Source organism: Oryx dammah, unplaced genomic scaffold, assembly GCF_014754425.2.
Source record: "Oryx dammah isolate SB20612 unplaced genomic scaffold, SCBI_Odam_1.1 HiC_scaffold_12, whole genome shotgun sequence".
Lineage (NCBI taxonomy): Eukaryota > Metazoa > Chordata > Mammalia > Artiodactyla > Bovidae > Oryx > Oryx dammah.
The window spans coordinates 54,693,825-54,716,993 of record NW_024070196.1 but is presented as its reverse complement, the minus strand read 5'-3'; the positions used below and the strand labels follow the sequence as shown (position 1 = coordinate 54,716,993).

Below are 23,169 nucleotides of genomic sequence, written 5' to 3'. Positions count from 1 at the left end.
GTCCTTGGTGGAAAGGTTCTTTGTGATAACTAGATTGGACCTAAAGCATCTTTGTCAAAAGTCCCTTTGGATTAGATCATTTCATGTGCCTAAAAAAATTTAAATGTGTTCTCTTGAACAACTGATACATTCACATGCCTTGAAATTACAATGACAAAAGGGGGTGTGGGCAAGGCTCTCCCACCCCTTTGCTCAGCCACTCAGCTCATTTCCCCAAAGGCAACCAACATGACCAGTCTTAGGTGTCCTTTCAGAGATTTTTTTAACTTCAGCAAACAAACAGTTATATTTATTCAAATTTTAAGTATACTCATTTTACACAGATGGCAGATTAGCTATATATAGCCAACGCCCTGCCCAGCAGCTGGGCTCCTGATGTAACTCTAGAAATTGCAGGATTCTTGAAAAGGAAGATCTCATGCCCCTTTAGCTGGATCAGTGAATGTGAAATCTGAGGAAGCTGCTTGATGCTGTCAGGCTGAAAACACAGCCTGGGAGGCTGGTCCTGAGTCACAAAAAATGACACTATATTTCTGCTTTGTCTCTTTGTCACACTAATAGGTCACTGTAAAAAGCACTTTAAAACTAAAAGGCAAAGGATCCACTTAGCACATGAGAGAACCCTCCTTAAACTGTTCTCTTTCCATTGCAGGATGCGATGTCACACTGCCCATTGCTTCATGTGACAGGCTTTATCTGCATTCACAGCACTGGGACAGCTGCCATCTCCTTTGCTTTTCACATCATCACTGTGAGGGGGCAGGGCAGGGCTTTTTTATATAACCTCTACTCTTGAGAAAACTATGACAAAATAATGGGGCTTGCCCAAGGTCACCCCACAAATCAGCACCTGACTTCTTGTCCAGGGCTCTTTCCATCCTGAAATAAAGGATCAATATAGGCAACATCTTTTGTCTTTGCCTACTGGCCATTTTACTAGTAACTAGGGCTCTAGACAGAGGATGAGATGGCTGGATGGCATCACCGACTTGATGGACATGAGTTTGGGTGAACTCCAGGAGTTGGTGGTGGACACGGAGGCCTAGCGTGGTGCAGTTCATGGGGTCGCAAAGAGTCAGACACAACTGAGTGACTGAACTGAACTGAGGGCTCCTAGATAAAATACAGGATACTCAGTTAAATTTGAATTTCAGATAAATAATAAAAAAAGTTTTATTGTAAATATTTTCCATTGAGACCACCAAACAGAGGCAACACTGACAGAGTTTGTAACTCTGATCAACAGGTTAAAATATGGGAGGATGATATGGGTCTGGATGTACTTGGAAGGTGTGGAGAACCTCAGCTGGGGCTGGAAGTTGGCAAGCCTGCTTTGTGGTAGCAAAGTGTCTCAAATTGTCAGTTTTGAGGATTCAGATCATGTGTCTATGGAGTGAAAGAATTTTAGGTAAGTTGGTAGAAGTATGTCAGGAAATTGATGTACACTGAACACATACTGCAGCCCTTGATATGATCCTACAGAAAACATAGGTGTTTTGGTTAAAAGCACAGAAAGAAAATACAGCTTAGCTGAGAGATTCTTTTTGACCACAGCTAGGAATGCATGGGCTTCCCAGGTCGTTCAGTGGTAAAGAATCCTGAATGCAGAAGACACAGGGGACACAGGTTCAATCCCTGGGGTCAGGAAGATCCCCTGGAGAAGGAAATGGCAACCCACTCCAGTACTCTTGCCTGAAAAATCCCATGGACAGAGGAGCCTGGCAGGCTACAGTCCATGGGGTTGCAAAGAGTCGGACACGCCTGAGCAGTTACCCATAGCCACAGGAATACAAACTGGTCAAGAGTTAGATAATCTTGAACTCTGCAGGGCAGAGGTACAATTTTTTGGCTCACACTAAAGATTCAACATGCAAAAGCGTGGGGACAGTTGTGATGTCGATTATCAACTATGTGTGTTAGTGGGGGATTTCCTTGCACTTCGGTGGTTAGGACTCCAGGCTTCCACTGCAGGGGAGAGGGATTCAATCCCTGGTCAGCGAACTAAGATTCTCTATGCTACTCGATGCAGCCAAAAACAAACAAACCTACAAATCGTGTCCATTTGTCAAAATTCATAAAATGCTACACTTCAATAACTCTGATTTTTTTAAAAAGAAAGCAAAAAACCCGATGATAACAAATACTCACAGGAATGAGCAGGAACTCAAACTGAGATACAAAAAAAGAAAAGAAAAAAGTAGAAGCAAATTATATAAACAAATATTTGGCACAATGGCGTTTTTAAAATCTATCCCTGTTAAAAAGAATATTTATGGGAAAGGGCAGAAAATGAAGAAAGTAGATATCTTAACTACCTTTGGGCAGTATCAGAAAAAAAGAAAGGTTTAAAGATATAGTGAGATAAAAATTGCAGGGAGGAGAGATACTGTAGTTCATGAAGTTATTTATCCCTGGACAAAATGTCTAGGTAAGCAACACCTCCATAAAATGAAACGGGCTTTCCAAGTAGGAAACTAAGAAGCCCAACTCACAATTAGCAACGGTTGATGCGTTAATACCTTGATACCATCCAAATCCAGAAAGCAGAGGACCAGTGAGGAAACATCAGCACAGAAGACAAGAGGCCCTGTGCTCACCGTGTTTCCCATTGTCTTCCAGGCCCGCAGCCTTGAGGTCCATACTGTGAATCTTGCACAAGACTCTCTTCATGGCAGTGTAGATGGCCCGCCTCTGGTTGGGCTCCAAGCCTGGTGGAGAGGGGTCTTTGTTGATGAGGCCTGGGCAGTATTCCATCAGATAGAAGGCGTCGCCGACAATGCTGGGAGGGACACAAACGGTATGTCAGTAGCCTGTGATGTGGCAGGCTGTTAGTCAGGGCACTGCTCTGTCCTGTGTGTAAGCTCTGAATGCTGGGTGGGAGTACTGGAAACTTCCTTTTTCTTCTGCATACAAGCAGAGGTTAGAAGTATTCCCTCTCCAAACCAATCCACACACACACACACATCCCTGTTTACACTCCCTTGCCAGCATGCCTCTCTTCTCTTTGGTCCACTTGTAGAAGGTATCAGAATGGGATTAAGTGTGATAATATAGGAAAGCAGCTGTTGAGAGGGGGTCAGAGCACACAGAACCAGGCTTAAGTCCCACCTCTGCCTTTCCTAGCAGTGTGATCCTGAGGAACATAGTAAACCTCTCTGAGCTTGTTTTTCTTAATCTTCAAGGGGCAGTTATAAGAATTAAGAGAGAAAATTTATATATGGAGCGTCTGGAATGTGTCTGGCTCCAGTGAAGATTCCATAAGTATCCCTTCCCGTTAGATATAATTTCATCATTATTCAGTGGTTTGAATGGCATACAAAATGTAATTAATCCGTCTCTTCATCATTCCTAGAAATCAGCTTAGTACTCTAAAAAGTTGTTTTGAAAAGTCTACCATTAGGACTGTTTATCCTGACTTGAACATGGACAAGATATTAAGTTATACAATTCTTTTAAATTATCTTATATGTAATACTGCTATGAAAGAAAATATCTTTATTTTTAGGAGATATATGCTGCCTGCAGCTTACTTCTAAAGTTCAATCTTATTTATATACATTTATTAAAAAGATACTTGATGGTCCAGTGATTAAAAGTCCATGCTCCTAATGCAGGGGGCACAGGTCTGATCCCTGGTCAGGGAACTAAGATCTCACATGCCATACAGCAGAGCAAAAAAATTAAATATATATAAAAACAAAAATTAAAAAAATATGTATATATATATATACATACATATATATATTTGTTTACAAAACAATCCTTTATAATTATTTAACAAAATTATTAAATGTTATAAGACAATGTTATTTTATAAAATTGTTATATAATTATTACTATTTCTATAATATTTTATATATATAAAATATACATACATACATACACATATATAGAAAGCAAATATAGCAAAATGTTAACAATGTTTCCATCTAGCTGAAGTATAAGTGGGTGCTTATTATGCTATTTTTTTCTTCTTTCAACTACTCTGTAAGTTTCACATTTTTCATAATTTAAAAATTGAGAAAAAAGACACAGACTTAAAAAACATATTACAGGGACTTCCCTCGTGGTGCAGTGGTTAAGAATCTGCCTGCCAATGAAGGGGAGATGGGTTTGACCCCTGGTCCTGAAAGATGCCACATGCCATGGAGCAATCAAGCCCGTGTACTATAACTACTGAAGCTCACATGCTCTGGGGCCTGAGAGACCCAACTACTGAAGCTGGCTCCCTAGACCCTGTGGTCCACAACAAGAGAAGACATCACAATGAGAAGCCTGTGTACCACAACTAGAGAGCAGCTCCTGCTCTCCGCAACTAAAGAAAGACCAAGTGCAGCAACAAAGACCCTGTGCAGCCAAAAATCAATCAATAAAATTATTTTTAAAAGCATATTACAAAGCAACTTTAGAAGTTTAGAAAGCCACAATAAAAAAAAAAAAACTAAGAAAAACAAACACACACCTTGATGGAAATTATTTCTAGAATGTTTAAAAAAAAAAAAAAGATGTTTTCTACCAAATAGGTGCTTATAAAATCTCTTTTCTCTTCTACCCAAATTTTATTTTTCTTTACTCTAGAAAACTGAAATTAGAGTTATTATATGGGCTTTTCTCTTCTGTACCTTGAGTATACAACATAAAAAGTAAATCTGGACATTACCTCGAATCTTTACAGAGGTGAAGAACTTTGGGCACATGGGCTCCAGCATTTACAAGGGCTTCCATCATCCTGCCAAGAAAAATGAATGAACTTCTGGCTGAAGTGATGAAATTTTCTTGAAGTTATTTTTCTGATTTAAAAGTTAATAAATGTATAAATTAAAATGGAACTCTTAAAAAAATTCAGTTGACCAAAGAAGGCAAGGGGAACAAAAAAACAAACGAGACAAACAAAAAATGGTTCATTTACAGACCTAAGTCAAACATACCAATAATTACATTAAATTTAATAGAGTAAACATTCTGATTAAAAGATGAAAATTGTCCTACCAGATAGAAACACAAGACCTAATAGGTACTGTTTATAAGAGACATCCTTTAGGAATTTGCCTAGTGGTCCAGTGGTTAAGAATCTGCCTGCCAACTCAGGGAACAGGGGTTCCATCCCTGGTCCAAGAACTAAGATCTCAGATGCCTCAGAGTAATTAGACCCACACCCCAGAACTACTGAAGCTCACATGCCCTAGATAGAGCTCATGCTCTGCAACAGAAGAAGCCACTGCAATGAAGAGCCCGTGTGCCACAATGAAGACCCAGTACAGCCAAAAATAATAAAATAAGTAAATAAACTGCATAAAAAATACCTCTTTGTGTGTGTGTATACACTGAATAACTGAATCACTTTGCTGTACACCAAAAACTAGCAAGTAAATCAACTGCAATTTTTTTAAAAAAGTAGAGGTATTCACATAATGAATCCCCCAGTTTCAATAACTATCAATTAAAAACCATGCTTCTTTGGGCTAAACCCACTAACAGAATTCCAAAAATTCCTAGCCTCCTAGTGGTTTAGACAGAGAAAAGAAAAAACAATCTCCTGAATAAAATTAGGTGACATGTTCTTATCTAAAATAATTTGGGAAGTCATACTTGTAATTTTAAATGTCTCAAGGCACTTTGATGGGGCACTGACTTGCCAGCCCAGGGGTGGGGCTGTGGAGGCTGGAGACAGAGAGCACGCCCCACCCCCCACACAAACCCTGAGAATTTACCTGAACTCCCTCTCTGCTGCATGCACGGATGGAAGAAGTGTCCCTGGGGGTTCCTTCCTCAGAATCAGCTGATGACTAGCCAGCTTGACATAGTAGGTGGGATTTGACTGCCCGTGATCAAACTGAAGGAGTTCCAATGGGCCTGTAAGTTTGAAAGGAAGGAAAACTCAAACCAGCTCTGGAGGACAGATGTGGACAGAGATTCTTTCTTTCTAAGGAGTACTGCACATGGACACAGAGCATCCTGATTTGGAATGCACTGTAAGGAAAGCACCTCCTCCCTGGGTCCCAGACATGACTGCATCCCAGGCATACCCCCCACCCCAGCTTCGGTCCAGAATGTCATGCTGCAGTGTGACAAAGGCCACTGGATTTACACCACAGCAATTTTCACTTTCACAGGTATCCAGTTTTGTCCGTCTTGCCAACTCCTGCACCATAAAGAAAAGCTTTATAGTTCTGTTTATCAACCACAAGCACAGTCACGGCAACCCATCTTGCTAACTGGAATGCTTTAAGCCAAGGATGAAAAGTGCCCTTGTGTGTCCCTCAGCCCGTACTCGGCCTCACCACACCTGAGACTGGTTGTGACGGCTGAAAGGAGCCGTGCAGGGGCCTGCAGCTCAAACCAAAGCGGCTCTGGGGAGGTGTGATTTACCGCCACAAAGGTTAAACTCTGCGGCTCCCTTGCAGAAACCGCCTAATTAACCCTAGTCTTACAATGATAGGAACTCTACACACAGATTCGGTTCACTTGGTCAAAGGAGCAGGAAATGGGAGTTTGTCTGAACTGGCTCAGTTCAGTCGCTCAGTTCAGTCTGACTCTTTGTGACCCCATGGACTGCAGCACGCCAGGCCTCCCTGTCCATCACCAACTCCCGGAGTTTACCCAAACTCTGGTCTGATTCAAAATGGTCCCTCAGCTCTGTAGAGGCTCTAGGAACAATCCGATCACCAGAAAACATCCTCACATGAAGCTACATGCAAAGAAAGAAAACTTTCAAGGATCAAACAGGGGAGGCCAAATTTTATGCCCAGGTAGGAGTTTCTTCAGAAGCTCATGAATCACCTGTTTTCCTGAGGGTGGAATGTGAAAAATGAGAGAGCAACCTATGAAGAGATGGAGACACATTTTCTCATTTTAAACTCCTGCAACTTCTAAGTCACCTTCACAAAACAAGCTGTCATCTCAAAAATATCAGAAAGACCCAAACACCCTAGGCACATACTGCAAGTTCTTCTCCCCCAGGACAGCTGTTTGCAGGCAACTGCTGCCACGCCACAGCCTCACGTGGAACAAGGGCCAAGTACACTCTGGGGACCCATCGAAAAGGACGTCAGTGCTTCTTCCCAAGCAAAACAGAGCAGCACCCGGGTCTGCAGAGCCCAATAGCTATTTTCTTCACCACATGGCATCTTTATCTCCAGCATATTCCACCAGGATAGAAAATGAGAGCCAGACTGAAAGCCTAGCCTCTACCAAAATGCAGAGACTTAACTACCTGTGACTTGGGTCCCCAGTAAGTCTTTGAGGTACTTCTCCAAGGAGTCTTTGGGAATTTCCATCATCTTTCTCACAAGGCGAATGTTTGGAACAGCCATGCTCAATGGAAATCCCAAAAGAGTTTCCAATTCCTTTACTGCAGTCTCTGGGTGATCGACCTGGTTTCAAAGAGAATATTGAGCATGGATCCCCAGACAACCCTGACCTCTCCTCCTACCTGTTCTCTAAGAGGGTACTTTTTTAGAGAGAAATATTTTTTAATAGCCTGAGCAAAGACTTGGGAGCCAGAAAGTCAGCTGATGAGAAAGCCTCAGAATGGGTTTCCTCCTTCCATTTACTACCTAACCACATTCATCTTTCTTATCTGCTGGGAAGAGTGACGGTTAAATGTCCATGATACTCCCTTTTGCCAGGAGGACAGAATATTGTACTGTAGTGTCCACTCTGTCCCTATGGACCAGTTAATCATGAAAACCCAAATGTAGAAAGCTGGATGGAGACCCCTTCTCACATGGTTTCTCCTGCTTCAAAGCACTGGGGTGGTCCGGGTGCTGGTAGCTTCTTGGGTCCCCACCCAAAACAGCATCACCAGATCAACCTGTCACCTGAACCATCTTAAGTCTGCCATTCACCTCCCTGTGTGACTTTTTCTTGACTGCCTTCTTAGTATGTGTGTGTCTTACTTCTTATTGAAAATACAAGTGACTAATCACCTAAATTTCATAATTAAAAGGTAAAAAGACTGTGGCAGCAAGGGCAAAAACCACCAGAGGCAACTCTGACTCTTGAGTGTAAGAGGACTGCACAGAAATGCTTACACTAGGACTCCCTGGCGGTACGATGGGTAAGAATCTGCCTGCCAATACAGGGGACACAGGTTCGATCCCTGGTCTGGGAGGATTCCACATGCCTTAGAGCAACTAAGCCAGTGCAGCATAACTACTGAGCTTGTGTTCTAGAGCTGGGGAGCCACAACTACTGAGCCCACATGCTGTAGCTACCAAAGCCTGTGTGCCTAGAGCCCATGCTCCACAACAGAAGAAGCCACAGCAATCAGAAGCCCCTGCGTGGCAATGAAGATTAGCCCCTTCTCACGGCAACTAGAGAAAGCCCACATACAGCAACAAAGACTCAGCACAGCCAAAAATAAATAAATTTTTTAAAAAAGAAATACTTACACAACTGTCTGAAGCATACTTACACTAGTGCCTGAAGCACAAAGGGGTTCAAAAAACAGTCACCATTACCTTAATGGTGTGAATACCAAGGCCGGCAGCTGCTTTTAGATTTGGTCCAAGATCGTCAAGAAAGATGGACTCAGAAGCCTGCCGGCAGAGCTGCTCCAAGCACAGCTTATACATCCTGGGATCTGGCTTGCAGACACCTTCCAGGAAGGATTCTACTACCTGAGGGAGGGGCAGGAAGGAGAGATAAATGTCCCTAAAAGTGGTGTTCGTGTGTATACCCTGGTATGTTTTTTGAAAAGAAGAGCAGAAAAAAGACAGTGGAGCTTTGTTATAACAAATAAGAGTGTCATGATATAAAATGATGTGGTTTTTTTAACTGGAGTGATTTGGAAATACTGGGATGCAACCTGAGGGAAGACTCGGAAAACGAAAGTTCTGGTTCAGACATGGTGAGTGACCTTGTACCAGCATTGAGGCCATGAGGGACTGCAGGTTCATTATCAGGAAACTGGAAACACTGATAGCCATCTTACCCATCTTAACGGTGGCTCAGACAGTAAAGCGTCTGCCTACAATGCGGGAGACCCGGGTTCGATCCCTGGGTCGGGAAGATCCCCTGGAGAAGGAAATGGCAACCCACTCCAGTATTCTTGCCTGGAAAATCCCATGGACGGAGGAGCTTGGTTGGCTCCTGTCCATGGGGTCGCAAAGAGTTGGACACGACTGAGTGACTTCACTTAAGCAACTTAAGACCCATCTTAACAGTAGCTGGGAAACTTAGTGAAACTGGAATGTGTTCCAAAACTAGGTATTGTGGCTGCACAGGACAAAAGACAAGCTGCACATTTCAGATTTAGGGAAAGTATTTTACGGTTTTTTCAAAAAGAAAGCAGTGTTTACTGTTATAAAAGAAGACTTTAATGTGCATATTTCAGAAGTAAAAAACAAACAGCTGTACTCAACCTAGACAGATAAATTCCACAGAAGGGCTGACACCAAAGAGATCCTCAATGGCAGAAACATGGTTCCTTTCTTTCTTTTTTAAAGAACTTTTTAAAAAGACTTTTTTGATGTGGACCATTTTTTAAGTCTTTATTGAATTTGTTACAACATTGCTTCTATTTTATGTTCTGGTTTGTGGACCAAGAGGCATGTTGGATCTTAGCTCCCTGACCAGGGATAGAAGTCATACCTCCTACATTGGAAGGCAAAGTCTTAACCACTGGACTTCCAGGGAAGTCCCAACACAGTTCCTTTCATGCAAAGAGCCTCCTCTATCCGGACAGTCTTGCCTCAAACTGTATCCAGTCCAGAACTGGTGAGCAGCAGCTGAGGGTTCAGGAGAACTCTGAAAAGCTGTTTCAATGTCAGGCTACCTCTGATCCAGCAACCCCCAGAAGTCCTCTGACATTGTCCCTAGGGCTTGATCTTCTGTAAGCAGGTCTAAAACAGCCATAGAGGCCTGTAACCAATACCCTCTGGGTCTGTCCTAAGAATAGAACTAAATCCCTCACTCACTCCGGAATTGACCCTTGCTCTCCAAGATCAAGGACAAACTTGAGGGCCCCTCCCTCTCCTTCAAATTCCCACTGGTCAAAGTTGGAGAACTGCTCTTTCAAGTAAATAAATGTCCTGAAAAAACTGGACCTCTCTACTTACCCTTCCCCGTCTCCTTATAACTTGAATGACAAAAAAAAAAAAAAAAAGACAAAGACCGCTCCTTCTAAAGAAAATGTCCACCATGGGCCATGGAGAAGCCAAGTGTTTCTAATCAACAGATGACCTGGCAGGAAAGGAGCACAGCTGTACCAGCTGAGAGAAGAGGAGAAAGGGTAGCAAATGCAGGGGCTCTGGGCCATGTCTGAGGAACAGACACCTCTTCCCATAGGTGATTACATGTGGGGAAGTGAAAAAAAACTCTTGAGGTTTAAATTGGAGGAGATCCCTGGCCTTCTCTGTGTTCTGTTTTGCAAGATGAAAAAGTTCTGGAGATGAGTTTCATCACAATGCGAATATACTTAACACTAATTGAACTCTACAGTTAAAAATTGCTAGGATGGTAAATCTTATGTTCTTTCACAATTAAAAAATGTTGAATTTTAAAAAATATTTATTTTTATTTATTTCTTTGGCTGTACCGGGTCTTACCTGCGGCACCCAGGATCTTTTTTTTTTTTGCAGCTGTGGCATATGAACTCTTAGTTGTGGCAATGAGGGATCTGGTTCCATGACCAGAAATCCAGCCCAGGCCCCCTGCATTGGGAGGGTGGAATCTTAGCCACTGGACCACGAGGGAAGTCCCCCTCAATTTTTTTAATTTAAAAAAAATGGCGGGGGGCAGAAAATGGGGCTTCCCTGGTGGCTCAGTGGTATAGAATCCACTTGTCAATGCTGGAGACATGGATTCGATCCCTGGTCTGGGATGATCCCATGTGCCCCAGAGAAGCTAAGCCCTGTGCCACAGCCCTAGCACCCATGCTCCACAACAAAAGAAGCCACCGCAATGAGAACCAGCAGCAGCACCACCACCCGCTCCCTGGACCTCAAGTAGCACCCCCCACCCCAGTCATAACTGGAGAAAAGACCTCATGGCAACAAAGACCCAGCACAGCCAAAAAATAAATAACATTATATTTTTTTTAAAAAAGAAAGAAAATGGATGAAAACATTTTTGAATGTCATATACGCCTCAGCAGAGCTATAGATATATATTCCTATAAAATTGAAGAGGTCAGGAACAGCCCCCAGTGGTGACACAGATCATAGGAGTGGTCACACTATCTTTACCCTCATCAAAAAAAATTCTTTTTCGTCTTATAGCTTTAGAAAATAAAAACATAAACCATGCTCTTGAGAAAAAGGATTTTCAACACTCTAGGTCTCTTGCAGAACAAAATTATGAAAACTCATCAGAAAAGCTGCTGGAAAGCACATGCCAGGGAGTCTGTAAAGTCTGAATGAAGTCCATTGTGTTTAAAGAAGCTCACAAGTCCTTAAATAGTAGAATGGCCCTGTGTGAGCCTGGCCAAGTTATTTATCCCCATAGCTGCACTGGAGGGGAGCAATCTCTGAAAATAATCACAGTGTATTGAATACTTACCTATCTACCAGGCACTCTGTAAAGTGCTTTGCATGTATTATGCTGTGGGATCCACACAGCAACCCTAAACAAAACTGCTGTTTATGAACTACAGATGAAGAAACTACAGTTCAGGGAATCAAAGCTACTGCCCATATAAAGCTGCAGAGACAGGGTTCAAATCTGGCTGAGGTCCCTGAGCCCCTAAAGGGAAGGGTGATTGTAGGAGGGTTGTGCTATATACAAGCCAGGAAACCAAGAATTGAAGTGGGTAAGGAGCCAGGCAAGGATGTACAGGGAAAAGACTCTATTTCAGTAGTCTGTGCACAAGGAGGAATGAGGAAGTGGGAGGTGAAAAAGTATTAGGTTGGGTGCTTAATTTCCCATATTTATGCCTGTCATCCGACTAGATGTCATGTTCTAAAATAGCACTATCCAACAGAACTTTCTATAATCACGGAAATGCGATACTGCCCAGTCCGACATAGTAGCCACTAGCCACATGTGGCAACTGACCACCTAAAATGTGGCAAACGTATATTCCAGAGGGCAGGGCTCATGTCAGTCACATTGAACACAGTAGCCCTTCACACCTGTGTGCCCGGCACACAGCCACTGCTGTGTAAGAATGTGTTTTCTGACTGAATAAAGTTTAAGCCAGTCATCTATCAATAATTCCTATTTGTCCCAGAATAATCATATACTTCCTTTTAGGAAAATGGAGAGTCTTTCGCAGAAGTAACCTCCTGGCACAGAAGACCATCTCCTGACTCACAGTCTTCTCAGGTACTTTGATATTCACTGTCCCATATGGTGGGATAATTTACATTTGAGTTGCAATGAAATACAATTCAGCTCCTCAGGGCCACTAGCCACATTTCAAGCATTTAACAGTCATGTATGATAATAGCAACCGTACTAGACACTTCCTTTTCTGCAGTAAGTTTGTTTGCACAGCACTGGTCTAAGGATTAATGCCATAGAAATAGAGGGCAAGGGGGTTGGTCTTTGAAAAGGTCAAAGGGTGAGGGCTGATAAAGTGCATGTGTTATCTAATGACTAAGGTTCAAGTCCAGATGAAAGGGAGTCTCTGAAGCTGAGGTTTCACCCAGTTATCAAAGCCCATAAATAACCCTGCTCACAGCTCAGTGATACTTTGCAAGTCCTCTTTCCCACCTATCATGTCTAATCCTAACTCAGTCAACTGTGTGAATAACCATCCCATCCACTCAAGACCTACTGAGAGGCAGCGTTAATGCTGCATCCTAAAGTAAAGACAGAGTTGATTCAGATTGTTCTGGGTGCCTGTCAGCTTACCACATCAAACTGTTTCCGGTCCAGGGGCAAAAAGCTCTTCCCATTGGGAAGATAAAAATTATTGCTCAAGACTGCAGTCTGAAGGCCTTTAGCCCGAATCTGAGCTATGGCCTCAGTCATCACTGAGAACTGCTTCGCCACTTGCTCTCTGGTCAGCAGAGAGAAAAAGGAGTCCACAGGCACGGAGGTCTTTGACTAAGATTGGAGGTAGGGAGAGAAGAGAACCGGCCATCATTAAGAGTAAGAACAGCTTATCACCAACACAGAAAAACACATATTCCAGGCCTCTGGCTTGCTGCCAAAAGGAATTCTCTCTTTCAGCCCTGGTGCAGAACTTTGCATATAAGGTTGTAAAACATGAGTCATTAGGGAATGCAGCTATTTACATCAACATTCCAGTTAAATGAGTTTTGTAAAATAAGTATTTATTTGGCTGCATCGAGTCTAGTTGTGGGCTGTGGGCTTAATTCCCCTGCAGCATGTGGAATCTCTTCTGGGACCAGGGATTGAACCTGCATCACATGTTGCTAGGCAGATTCCCTATTACTGGGCCATCAGCTGCTGCTGCTGCTGCTGCTGCTAAGTCGCTTCAGTCGTGTCCAACTCTGTGCGATCCCATAGACCACAGCCCACCAGGCTCCCCCCGTCCCTGGGATTCTCCAGGCAAGAACACTGGAGTGGGTTGCCATTTCCTTCTCCAATGCATGAAAGTGAAAAGTGAAAGTCAAGTTGCTCAGTCGTATCCGACTCTTAGCGACCCCATGGACTGCAGCCTATCAGGGAAGTCCCTAAATGAGTTCTTCATTTCACTCACTCACTGTCAATTTTTAAAAAGATTCAGAAGACTCTAAGAAGATACATTAAACTCTAAAAGTGAATCAAGCAGATGTAATTTAATTTTTATTTGATTCCTTTTGGTAATTCAGAAGACATTTGATGATTCTGCATTGTGTGAGCTTCACCATTATGCACTGAAGGTCAATTTCTGATCACTTTTTGTGTGTCCAAATTCTATCTGTTTGGGTTTTGAAAACTCTTACTTTAACATATTTCAAAATCTGCAGTGGCAAGTCTGCTATATTATACACAGACAAACACACACATTTCACAACAGTTTCATGTTGTTAAGTTACTCAGTCATATCCAATTCTCTGTGACCCCATGGACTGCAGCATGCCAGGTTTTCCTATCCTTTACTATCCCCCAGAGTTTGCTCAAACTCACGTCCATTGAGGCAGTGATGCCATCCAACCATCTTAACCTCTGTCGTCCCCTTCTCCTCCTGTCCTCATCTTTCCCAACAGCTTTATTGAAATATAATTCACATATCACACAGCTGAGCCACTTAAACTGGAAAATTCAGTGCTTCTTAATATATTCATAAAGTTATACAACCATCACCACAGTCAGTTTTAGAACATTTTCATCACCCTAAAAAGAAACCCATATCCATTAGCAGTCAGTACCCATTTGGCACCCCCACCACCCCAATACTCCTAGGCCTAGAAAATAACAACTTTACTTTCTGTTTCTAAAGATTTACCCGTTCTGGATACTTCATATAAGTAGAACTGTATATTATGTGGTCTTTTTGTACTTGCTTCATTCTATCACTTAGCATAAGGTTTTCTATGTATATTTATATATTTAAACACAAGCTTATTTAAATATTTAAATTGTAAAAACACATAACATCAGATTTACTATTTTAAGCCCTCTGGGTGACATTAAGTACATTCACTGTTGTGAAATCAAACCCACCATCCATCCACAGAATTTGACTATATTTTAAATTATATTTTAGCAGGGTTATTGTGAAGGTATGTGAGTTAATATAAATAAAGACCTTAGAACGATGCATAGTCCAGAGAAAGGCTCAATGTTATCACTGCGTTAAATGAGCTTTCTGATCAAAGCCATTATGTAACAATTCCAGCTTCACATGAACAATAGCTTATGGAGGGGCTGAGTATATAATATTTTTATTTTTCATTCATGTAGTTAAAATTGAGTACCTAGGGATGGAAGAAATAGCTTAAAATCTTATAAGGGGTTATCAGGTTTTCTCTTCTTTATTTTTAGTTAAACCAATTTAATGGATGAGTGTTGCATCCACTATTCTAGACAAAAAGAATATGGAAAGTATGTTTATCACTCACAGTTTCAGAGCAAAGTCTCCCAAATTCTTGTAAGAAATCTTCTGTTGTTATCTCTGCTCTCATAAATTTCATCCAGAGCCCATTTTCGCCACCTGAGATCAAGGCCTTCACTATAGTTCCAGAAGGGATATGATTTTGTACCTCCCACTCTACCAAAAGTAAAGCACATGGTAAGTGAAACGATACATGGACAAACAGCTCAAGTTTGGGGAGCAGGGTAGTTACCACACAGGTTCTGTGGCATCACTGTGGTGCCAGGTGGGTTCTACTGGGAATTCAGAGAAATTCAGGAAATGGAAAATCTCAGCTTTAGACCTCCTAGGGAACAGCAGTAACAATATGTGTGACTGAGGGGACACTGCTGCCAAGCATCAGTCCACGCCACCAGCTTGAGTTGACGCCAGACACTACATTATGAATTTTCTTCCCTGGTCTCTTATTAGCTGGTTCATATATATTAGGTCACTCACATGATCCTGGCACACGGTTAGGAAGTACATGAGGGAATAAACCAGATTTTGACAGCACTCCAAAACAAGTCCTTCATTTTGTACGCTGTAGTAATCCTTCAGGGCAGTGTAGCCGGTACATTGAAACATTCACTTGGGGCTGGTGTTTTTTAGAATAAAGAAGAAAATTTTGGTCCACAGACAGCTAAAGCAGTGGATGGTGGATCAGTATTGTTTCTACTGTGAGCATTTGTATAGGAGTTGCTTTTTTTTTTTTTAACAAAGATGTTTCTTTCTACAATACAGCTGCTATGGGGCAAAAGTATATATAGCATTCATAATGATATCTAAGACCTAGGGATGGAAGAAAGAGCATACTTTATAGTATACTTTATACATTTTCTTTCGATAAAGCAGTGCCTTGCATTGAAAATATTTCAGACAATATAGAAAGGTTTCAAAAAGAAAGTAAAATGACGAAGTAATCCCATTCTTCAGAAATCACCAATGTCACCAACTCAGAATGTCTTTTGAGAACAGCAAAACTTATAAAACTCAATCCAAATAATAATGCCTCTTTAATTTTAGAACTAAAGTTAGAGCAATTTTTAGGATCTTAAGAGTTGGCAAGCGTGCAAGGAAAGGGGCACTCTCCTGTGCTGCTGACGGGGGTGTAAATAAGCACAGCCTCTATGGAGTGTAACATTTTATCTTACTTTAAAATATTTATTTATTCATTTGGCTACGCCAGGTCTTAATTGTGGCACACAGGATCTTCATTGTGGCAGGTAGGATCTTTAATTTTAACAGGCCAACTCTTAGTTGTGGCATATGGGATCTACTTCTCTGACCAGGGATCCAACCTGGGTCCCCTGCATTTGGAGCGCAGAGTCTTAGCCACCAGACCACCAGGGAAGTCCCGAATACAATATTTTAAATGTACATTTACATTTTATGTGGTAATTCTGCTTTCAGGAATTTCTCCCACAGATGTATTTATAAAAGTAAGCAAAAATTATGTACATGGCTATTGGGCAGAACTGCTCATAACAAAAACTAGAAACTTACATGTATGTTAATAAAGGGCTGGTTAAATCAACCATGGTACACCGAAATAATGGAAGACCACATAAATGTTAAAATGTATAAACTAGGCCAAAGGTCAGAAAATTATGACCTGGGGGCCAAATCTGTCTCCCATCTGTTTTTTTGTAAATAAAGTTTTATTGGAACACAACTACACCTACTTGTTTACTACTGTCCAGGGCTGTTTCTGGTTCTAACACTAGAGCTGAATAGTTGTGATAGAGCCATTATGGGCCTGAAAGTCTATCTAGTCCTTGACAGAAAGAGTTTGCTAATCCCTGAACTAGACCTATGCCTACTGATGTGGAAAAGCTGCAAAGATATTATACTGAGTCAAAAAAAAAAAGTACCCAACAGTTTGTACAGTATGATTCAGTTTTGGTATGCACATTTTCCACACACACACACAAACACACACACACCCATTCTCAAATACATAGATGAAATTTTTTGAAATATAAACAATAAACTTTTCACAGTGATAATGAATGAAGTCTGGAACTGACTGAAAAGTAGTGGAGGAGCAAGCAGGAAATTAATCTTCATAGTTTGTATACTTTTAGAACTGACTATTCAATAAATGAGACTGTCATAATGAGTTTCTATAAGGAAAAAAATTTAATTAAATATCTTTTTCCTTCCACCACAAAAATTCCCAATAGATTAAATACCCAAATCAGAAAAAACTCCAAAACAATACAGAACATCTTCATTTGAATAGATTTCCTTAGCCAAGGCTCATAAAACTCAAGACATAGAAAAAAACACAGATGATTTTCTTGATATCAAAAATGAAAACTCTTGTACAGCAAAAACATTATCATAAAATAAAAGAGAAGCCCCAGAATAGAGAAATATATGCATGTGATATGACAAAAGTTTATTATTGCAAATCAATAATAAAAATGAACAATTCACAGAAAGGGAAAACTGACCAATTAATATACAAAAAAAGCATTCAACCTGAATATTAAAATAACATACAGAGGGAGAAAAACACACAGAGATAGCCTTTTATCCATCACACTGACAGAAATTAAGCAGTCTGATCATATGACATTCCCTGAATGCTATGCTAAAATGTTTGGGCTGTACTCTTAATTTTTTGTGTACACTGATTTTATAGTAAACTAATAGCTGAAATCAGGGCCTTGCACACTTTCTGAGAAGGGTCACAGATGGACACTATGTAAATGAATGAACATGGCTGTGTTCCAATACAACTTCATTTTTATGGATACTGAAATTAGAATTTTGTATAATTTCCACATGCCACAGAATAATATTCTAGTTTTGACATTTTTAATTATTTCAGAACATAAAAACCATTCTTGGCTGATGAACTATATAAAACCATACAACAGGCCAGATTTGGTCCACAGGCTGTAGCTGACTGACTGACCTCTGGCTTAAATGTAAAAAAAGTGTGCCATTAGAGGTGATCTGAATTCTAGTACTTGCTGCTCCAGTGACCCTTGATATGGGTCATTTTGTTTTATCTGGGATGGCAGTTTTTAAATATTTATTTATTATTGACTGCATCATGTCTTACTTGCGGCAGGCGGATCTCTGTTGCGGCACTTTGCCCTGAGGCATGTGGGGTCTTAGTTCCCCGACTGAGATCAAACACAAATCTCCTGCATTGTAAGGCAGATTATTAACTACCACTGACCACCAGGAAAGTCCCATAGGTCTTTTTAATGAATAAATAACATTAGGAGTTCCAGTCAAGAAAAACAAGAAGAAAGTAGAAGGTATTATTATTTCCTTCTTTATCCATCCAACAAACCTTTACTGAATGAACACCTGAACCAGCTCTGAGCTGACACTGGAAAAGTGAAGTTAACACATCCCAGACCCATGGTCCCCAATTTTAACTGCCCCGCAGAGGAGATAGGAACACATCCCATAGCCAGCTAAAACACTCCTTGGTGTTAAGCTGAATTGGAAAGCTGCTATCCAGGGACATTCTGCCAGGGAAGGAGGTCAGAGGAGTCTTGACAGAAGAGAAGTCAATAATAACAACCATCATCTGATTTACAGGCACCATGCTGAACACCATACCATTTAACTTGTCATTAAAGTATAGGTAGGATTTGAGCACACAGAGGAGGCAGGGAAGGGTAGCTGCCAGCAGGTGGAACAGAACTTGCAAAGGTGCAGGGGTGCAGATGTGTTTAAAGAACATCAAGTGATTGAAATGTGGGCACATGTGGGAAGTTGTGTGGCACAAGGGTATGTGGGCTAATTGTAAGAGGCCCCTAATGCCAGACAAAAGCTTCCCAACTTAATCTAAGAGACAGAGTGCAGGCACTCAAGGATTTGAAGCAGGAGAGTGAAGGGGTAAGATGTGTGTATGTGTGACGTTTTTTTTTGGCATCATGTGGGATCTTGGTTCCCCGACCAGGGATCAAACTCTCACCCCTGCAGTGAAAGAATGGAGTCCTAACCACTGGACAGCGAGGGAAGTCCCAGATGTGTGTTTTAGAAAACTAATTCTGGGGGCTGTGTGGAGGGTGGTGCAAAAAAGCCAAAGGACCAGAGTCACTGAGAGGACGCAGGTGGCTGATATGACTTCAAAGGTAGAACAAGTCGGGGATTTAAACTTGGGCAGAGGCCATGGGAGTGGAGAGAAGCAAGTAGCTTCTCAAGATATTCTGGAGAAGATTAAGAAAACTCCTGCCCAGTGATCTTTATGTTTCCAAGCAGAAAGGATTGGGGTAGGGGAGTACGATGACTCAGGGAGTGTGGAACAGGCCCGGGGTAAATGCAAGAGGAATATGAGTGGAGGAAAAGAAAAGCTGAGGGCTCAGTTCAGAGCTGAAGCAATTAAAAGGAAACAAAAAAGGCTCACCTCAGCAGTTTGTATACCCAGGTAATTTTTTGACCAAGGTCACAAAAAAACTGAACTTAAGTTGACTTAGCATGGAGAACTGCCCAATCAGCCAGCAGTACAGGTCAAAAAGAAAGGTCCTCCTCCATTCCTGCTGGCTGTAATGATAATGTGACAGCAAGAGATGAAGCAGCCAGCAGAGACCATAAGGTAAGACTGGAAATGAACAATACCCATAGCAGAATGACACTATAGAAAGAGCCCACAGCTCTGATAACACATAGCAACATACTAGCCGAGACCACATACCTAGCTTTCATATACAAAATAAATCAACTTCTGCCTTCTTCAGTCACTGTTCTGTTAGAAAGGACAGATAAAGAAAAGATCAGAACCTATAGGTTTGATTTTATAGTAACAAAAGCAGATGTAGAGGGAGGTTGGTGGAAGAGGAAAGACTGCAATCAAAGCAGGGAGGGGAGATTACAGCATTCAGAAGCAGTTCTCAGGGAAAGGTAATTAAATTCTACCCATAACAATAACAATGACAGTTCGTCATTTATTGAGAATTTCAGATGAGCCAAGCACTCATTCTGCTAATCAAGTGCTTTCCATGAATGATCTCACATAATGCTCCCCAAACTCCAAAGAGGTATGTACTATCATTAGCATTAATCTAATAATGAGGAAACTGACTCAGAAAAGTGAAATCACTCGCCCAAGATCCTCAGCAGCACTAACTGTTGCTTGGAATTTGATTCAAGAGCAAGAATAGCACCCACTGAGACACACTGTCATCTCCCCTCACCACCCTCCTTTCCCCCACCCCCACGCACCCCAGTCTCCCAAGGTGAAGGAGAATGAAGAGCTCACCTGCAGCCACTCTCCCTGGAGAAGGAAGCAGAACTCCGCCCATGTCAAAAATCACTGCTCTGTACGGGCCGCCTCCAGAATGTGTCCATCTCCAGGCTCCCGGGTGCCTGCCCTGGACGTGTTTCAGGAAGGCCACCCTCCAAGCCCGCTGGAGCTGGGAGGACTGCAGAAGCTGCCTTAGGCACATGTTGGGGCCAAGGCTGTGAAGCAGAAACAGGACATGATTAGCCTTCACTGCCTCCAAGTCGACCTCCGTCCTGGCACTCAGGGTGCCACCTGCACGTCTACTCTGACTTCCAACCAGCATTTCAGACACAACCAGAGCTGAACTCAGTGTCTCTGCCCTCCATGACAACTCCTCAGTCTTCCAGCCAGACACCTCCATTCTGGTGCTCGCTGTGACTGGTCTTTCCTCCCAAAGCTCTCCATCTACTCTCTTCACTCCCACTGCATGATCTCACTCACAGACCTTTGCAGCAGCCTCCTAAGTGGTCCCCTTGCCTCTTCATTCAAAATTGCAAATTTGATCATGTCCTACCCCCATTTAAAATCTCCAGTGACTCCCCATCGTCCTCACAATAAACTCTCAACTCCTTAAGCTGCCTGAAAAGGCCCTCTGAGAACTTCTTCTCCCCTCTGGGCAGCAGCTCTCCTTTGTACTTCACCTTAGCCTGGGTGATCTCGACACTAATGTCCACAGCAGCTTCACTGAACACGATACCCTCCTCCTGTGGCCAGGCCTTAGCATATGCTGTTTTCCTGGCCTGAATGCTCCCTTCCATCCATTACCTGGATAACTGCCCATTGTCCCTCAGGTTGTAGTTTGCCTGTCACTTCCTTCATGAAACCTCTTCTGGCTATCAGAAGAGGCAGATGAGCAGTCTCTCCTGTACTCTCTCAGGGTGCCCTGTACTCACCTCCTCCACCACACTATCATCCCTCCTACAGAGCAGGGCGACGACCTCCTGATCTTCACTGTCTCTTTTCTAAACTTACTTTCAACAAATTCAGGGGAAACAAAAACATACGTACAACAGGTACATGTATATATAGATACACAAACATTTTCACATGAATAGACATAAATGTGGCAAAATGTTAATTAGTCTCAGTGAAGAGTGTGTGATGAAAGGTATATGAGAGATCATTGTACTATTCTTTCCATTTTTTTAGGTCTGAAATAAAAACCTGGGAAAAAGAACAACAACGACAAAAAAATTCTTTCAGTCAGTTCCACTTGAAAATCTTGAAGTTTCTCATGATATCTATGGTTAAAAAACTAAGAAGCCAGTTAGAGCAAAACAGGTTGGTAAGACAGCCTGCATGTTCATGGGAGTCACCTCAGTGCCACCATAAGGACTAAATAAAGTATGTAAGAATCTAAAGAAAGAATTCTTAGGAAGTAAATGTTCAAGATGATATAACGTGTTTCTTATGTAATTGGAAATTTGCTGGATTGGGGCATGAATGCTGAAATGAAAAAGGTAGATTGATTTGCATTTTGGGTTTTACTTACGTTCCTGTGCCAAGGCCAAAGTCAATGACAGAAGGAGAAATTTATTTATAGGCTCCAAAAGTGTTAACAAGTTCTGTATGAGGGCTTAACAGAGATGAAAAGGGCTGACTTTCATACTGAAGGGGTGACTTTTATTCTCATTGAAGACACTGTCCTCCTCATACTCAGCTATGGATGAGTGGGCTCCCACAACTAGCTGCTTCTTCCTTCCAACTAGAGATGATGGTCTGTTCTCACTTCCCAGTGCTCTCTTCAGAGCAGGAAAAGGTTGTGATTTCTCATACCATTCATCCTGATAACTCCGTGGTAACTGCCCACTGACTGGAACGCCTCTGCCTGGTTTGTGTGTGTGTTAATTGCTCAGTTGTGTCCGACTCTTTGTGACCCCATGGACTGTAGAGCCTGTCAGGCTCCTTTGTCTGTGGAATTCTCCAGGCCAGAATATTAGAGTGGGTTGCCATTCTCTTCTCCAGAGGAACTTCCCAACCCAGGGATCGAACCCTGGTCTCCTGCATCGCAGGCAGATTCACCATTTGAGCTACAGGGAAGTCTGCTTTATTTGCTAGTAAATTTCCACTCATTTTTACATCACAGCATCAGCTTTATCTCCTCTAGAGAGGCTAGTCTTTCTTTTTCCTGGAAGACTCTGATACTAATATTTTTTTCCACTTTCACTGTTTCTTATCCATACCTTCAGTAGACGACTTACCCCATCATAGTTCTTCTTTTTGACTCTATCTACTCCTCTACATGTAAACTTGTTAAGGAAAGGCCTTATTTCATTTTCATGTCTATCCATCCCCTAGGACCTGGCACAATATCTAGACATGTAGCAGGTGCTCAGTAAAAACACGAGTTGGAGGAGTTCCCTTGGCTTCCCTAGTGGCTCAGACAGTAAAGAATCCGCCTGCAATGCAGGAGATCTGAGTTCAATCCCTGGGTTGGGGAGATCCCTTAGAGAAGGGAATGGCTACCCACTCCAGTATTCTTGCCTGGAGAATTCCATGGTCAGTGGAGCCTGGTAGGCTATAATCCATAGGGTTGCAAAGAGTCAGAGAAGACTAAACCAATAACACTTCCTTTCACTTCCTGGGTGCCTAATAGTTAGGATTCCCGGCTTTCACTGCTGTGGCCTTGGTTCAATCCCTGGTCAAGGAACAGAGATCCTGCAAGGTGTGTGGCAAGGCCAAAAATCAGAAAAGAAATATGAGTTGGAAGGATGAATAAACTGGATGAATCAGAAAACAGGGGAACACAGGTGGCAGGCATAGTATTTGGCAGCTACAGAGTACTGTAACAAGCCCATTTTGCCCATCTCTAGTGAATAATTCTAGTTCTCTGGAACTGGCATCTTCCTTCTCCACCGTAAACAATATTCATCTTCTCTCTCTCCGCCTCTCAGAATGAGATCAGTATGTGTAATGTAGATGTGCTACCTAAATTATACTTTCATAA

At 42.0% G+C, this 23,169-nt stretch overlaps 1 protein-coding gene across 1 annotated transcript in view; it reads right to left on the bottom strand.

The window, feature by feature from the left end:
* Positions 1–23,169, bottom strand: part of LOC120871388 (acyl-CoA dehydrogenase family member 10-like) — a 38,300-nt gene that overhangs the window by 13,336 nt on the left and 1,795 nt on the right. The window contains 7 exon segments of the mRNA XM_040251287.1: positions 2,598–2,779; positions 5,712–5,853; positions 7,214–7,373; positions 8,463–8,621; positions 12,799–12,993; positions 14,958–15,106; positions 20,199–20,398. Of these exon segments, the coding sequence (XP_040107221.1) occupies positions 2,598–2,779; positions 5,712–5,853; positions 7,214–7,373; positions 8,463–8,621; positions 12,799–12,993; positions 14,958–15,106; positions 20,199–20,385 (1,174 nt within the window). The 5' untranslated portion in view covers positions 20,386–20,398.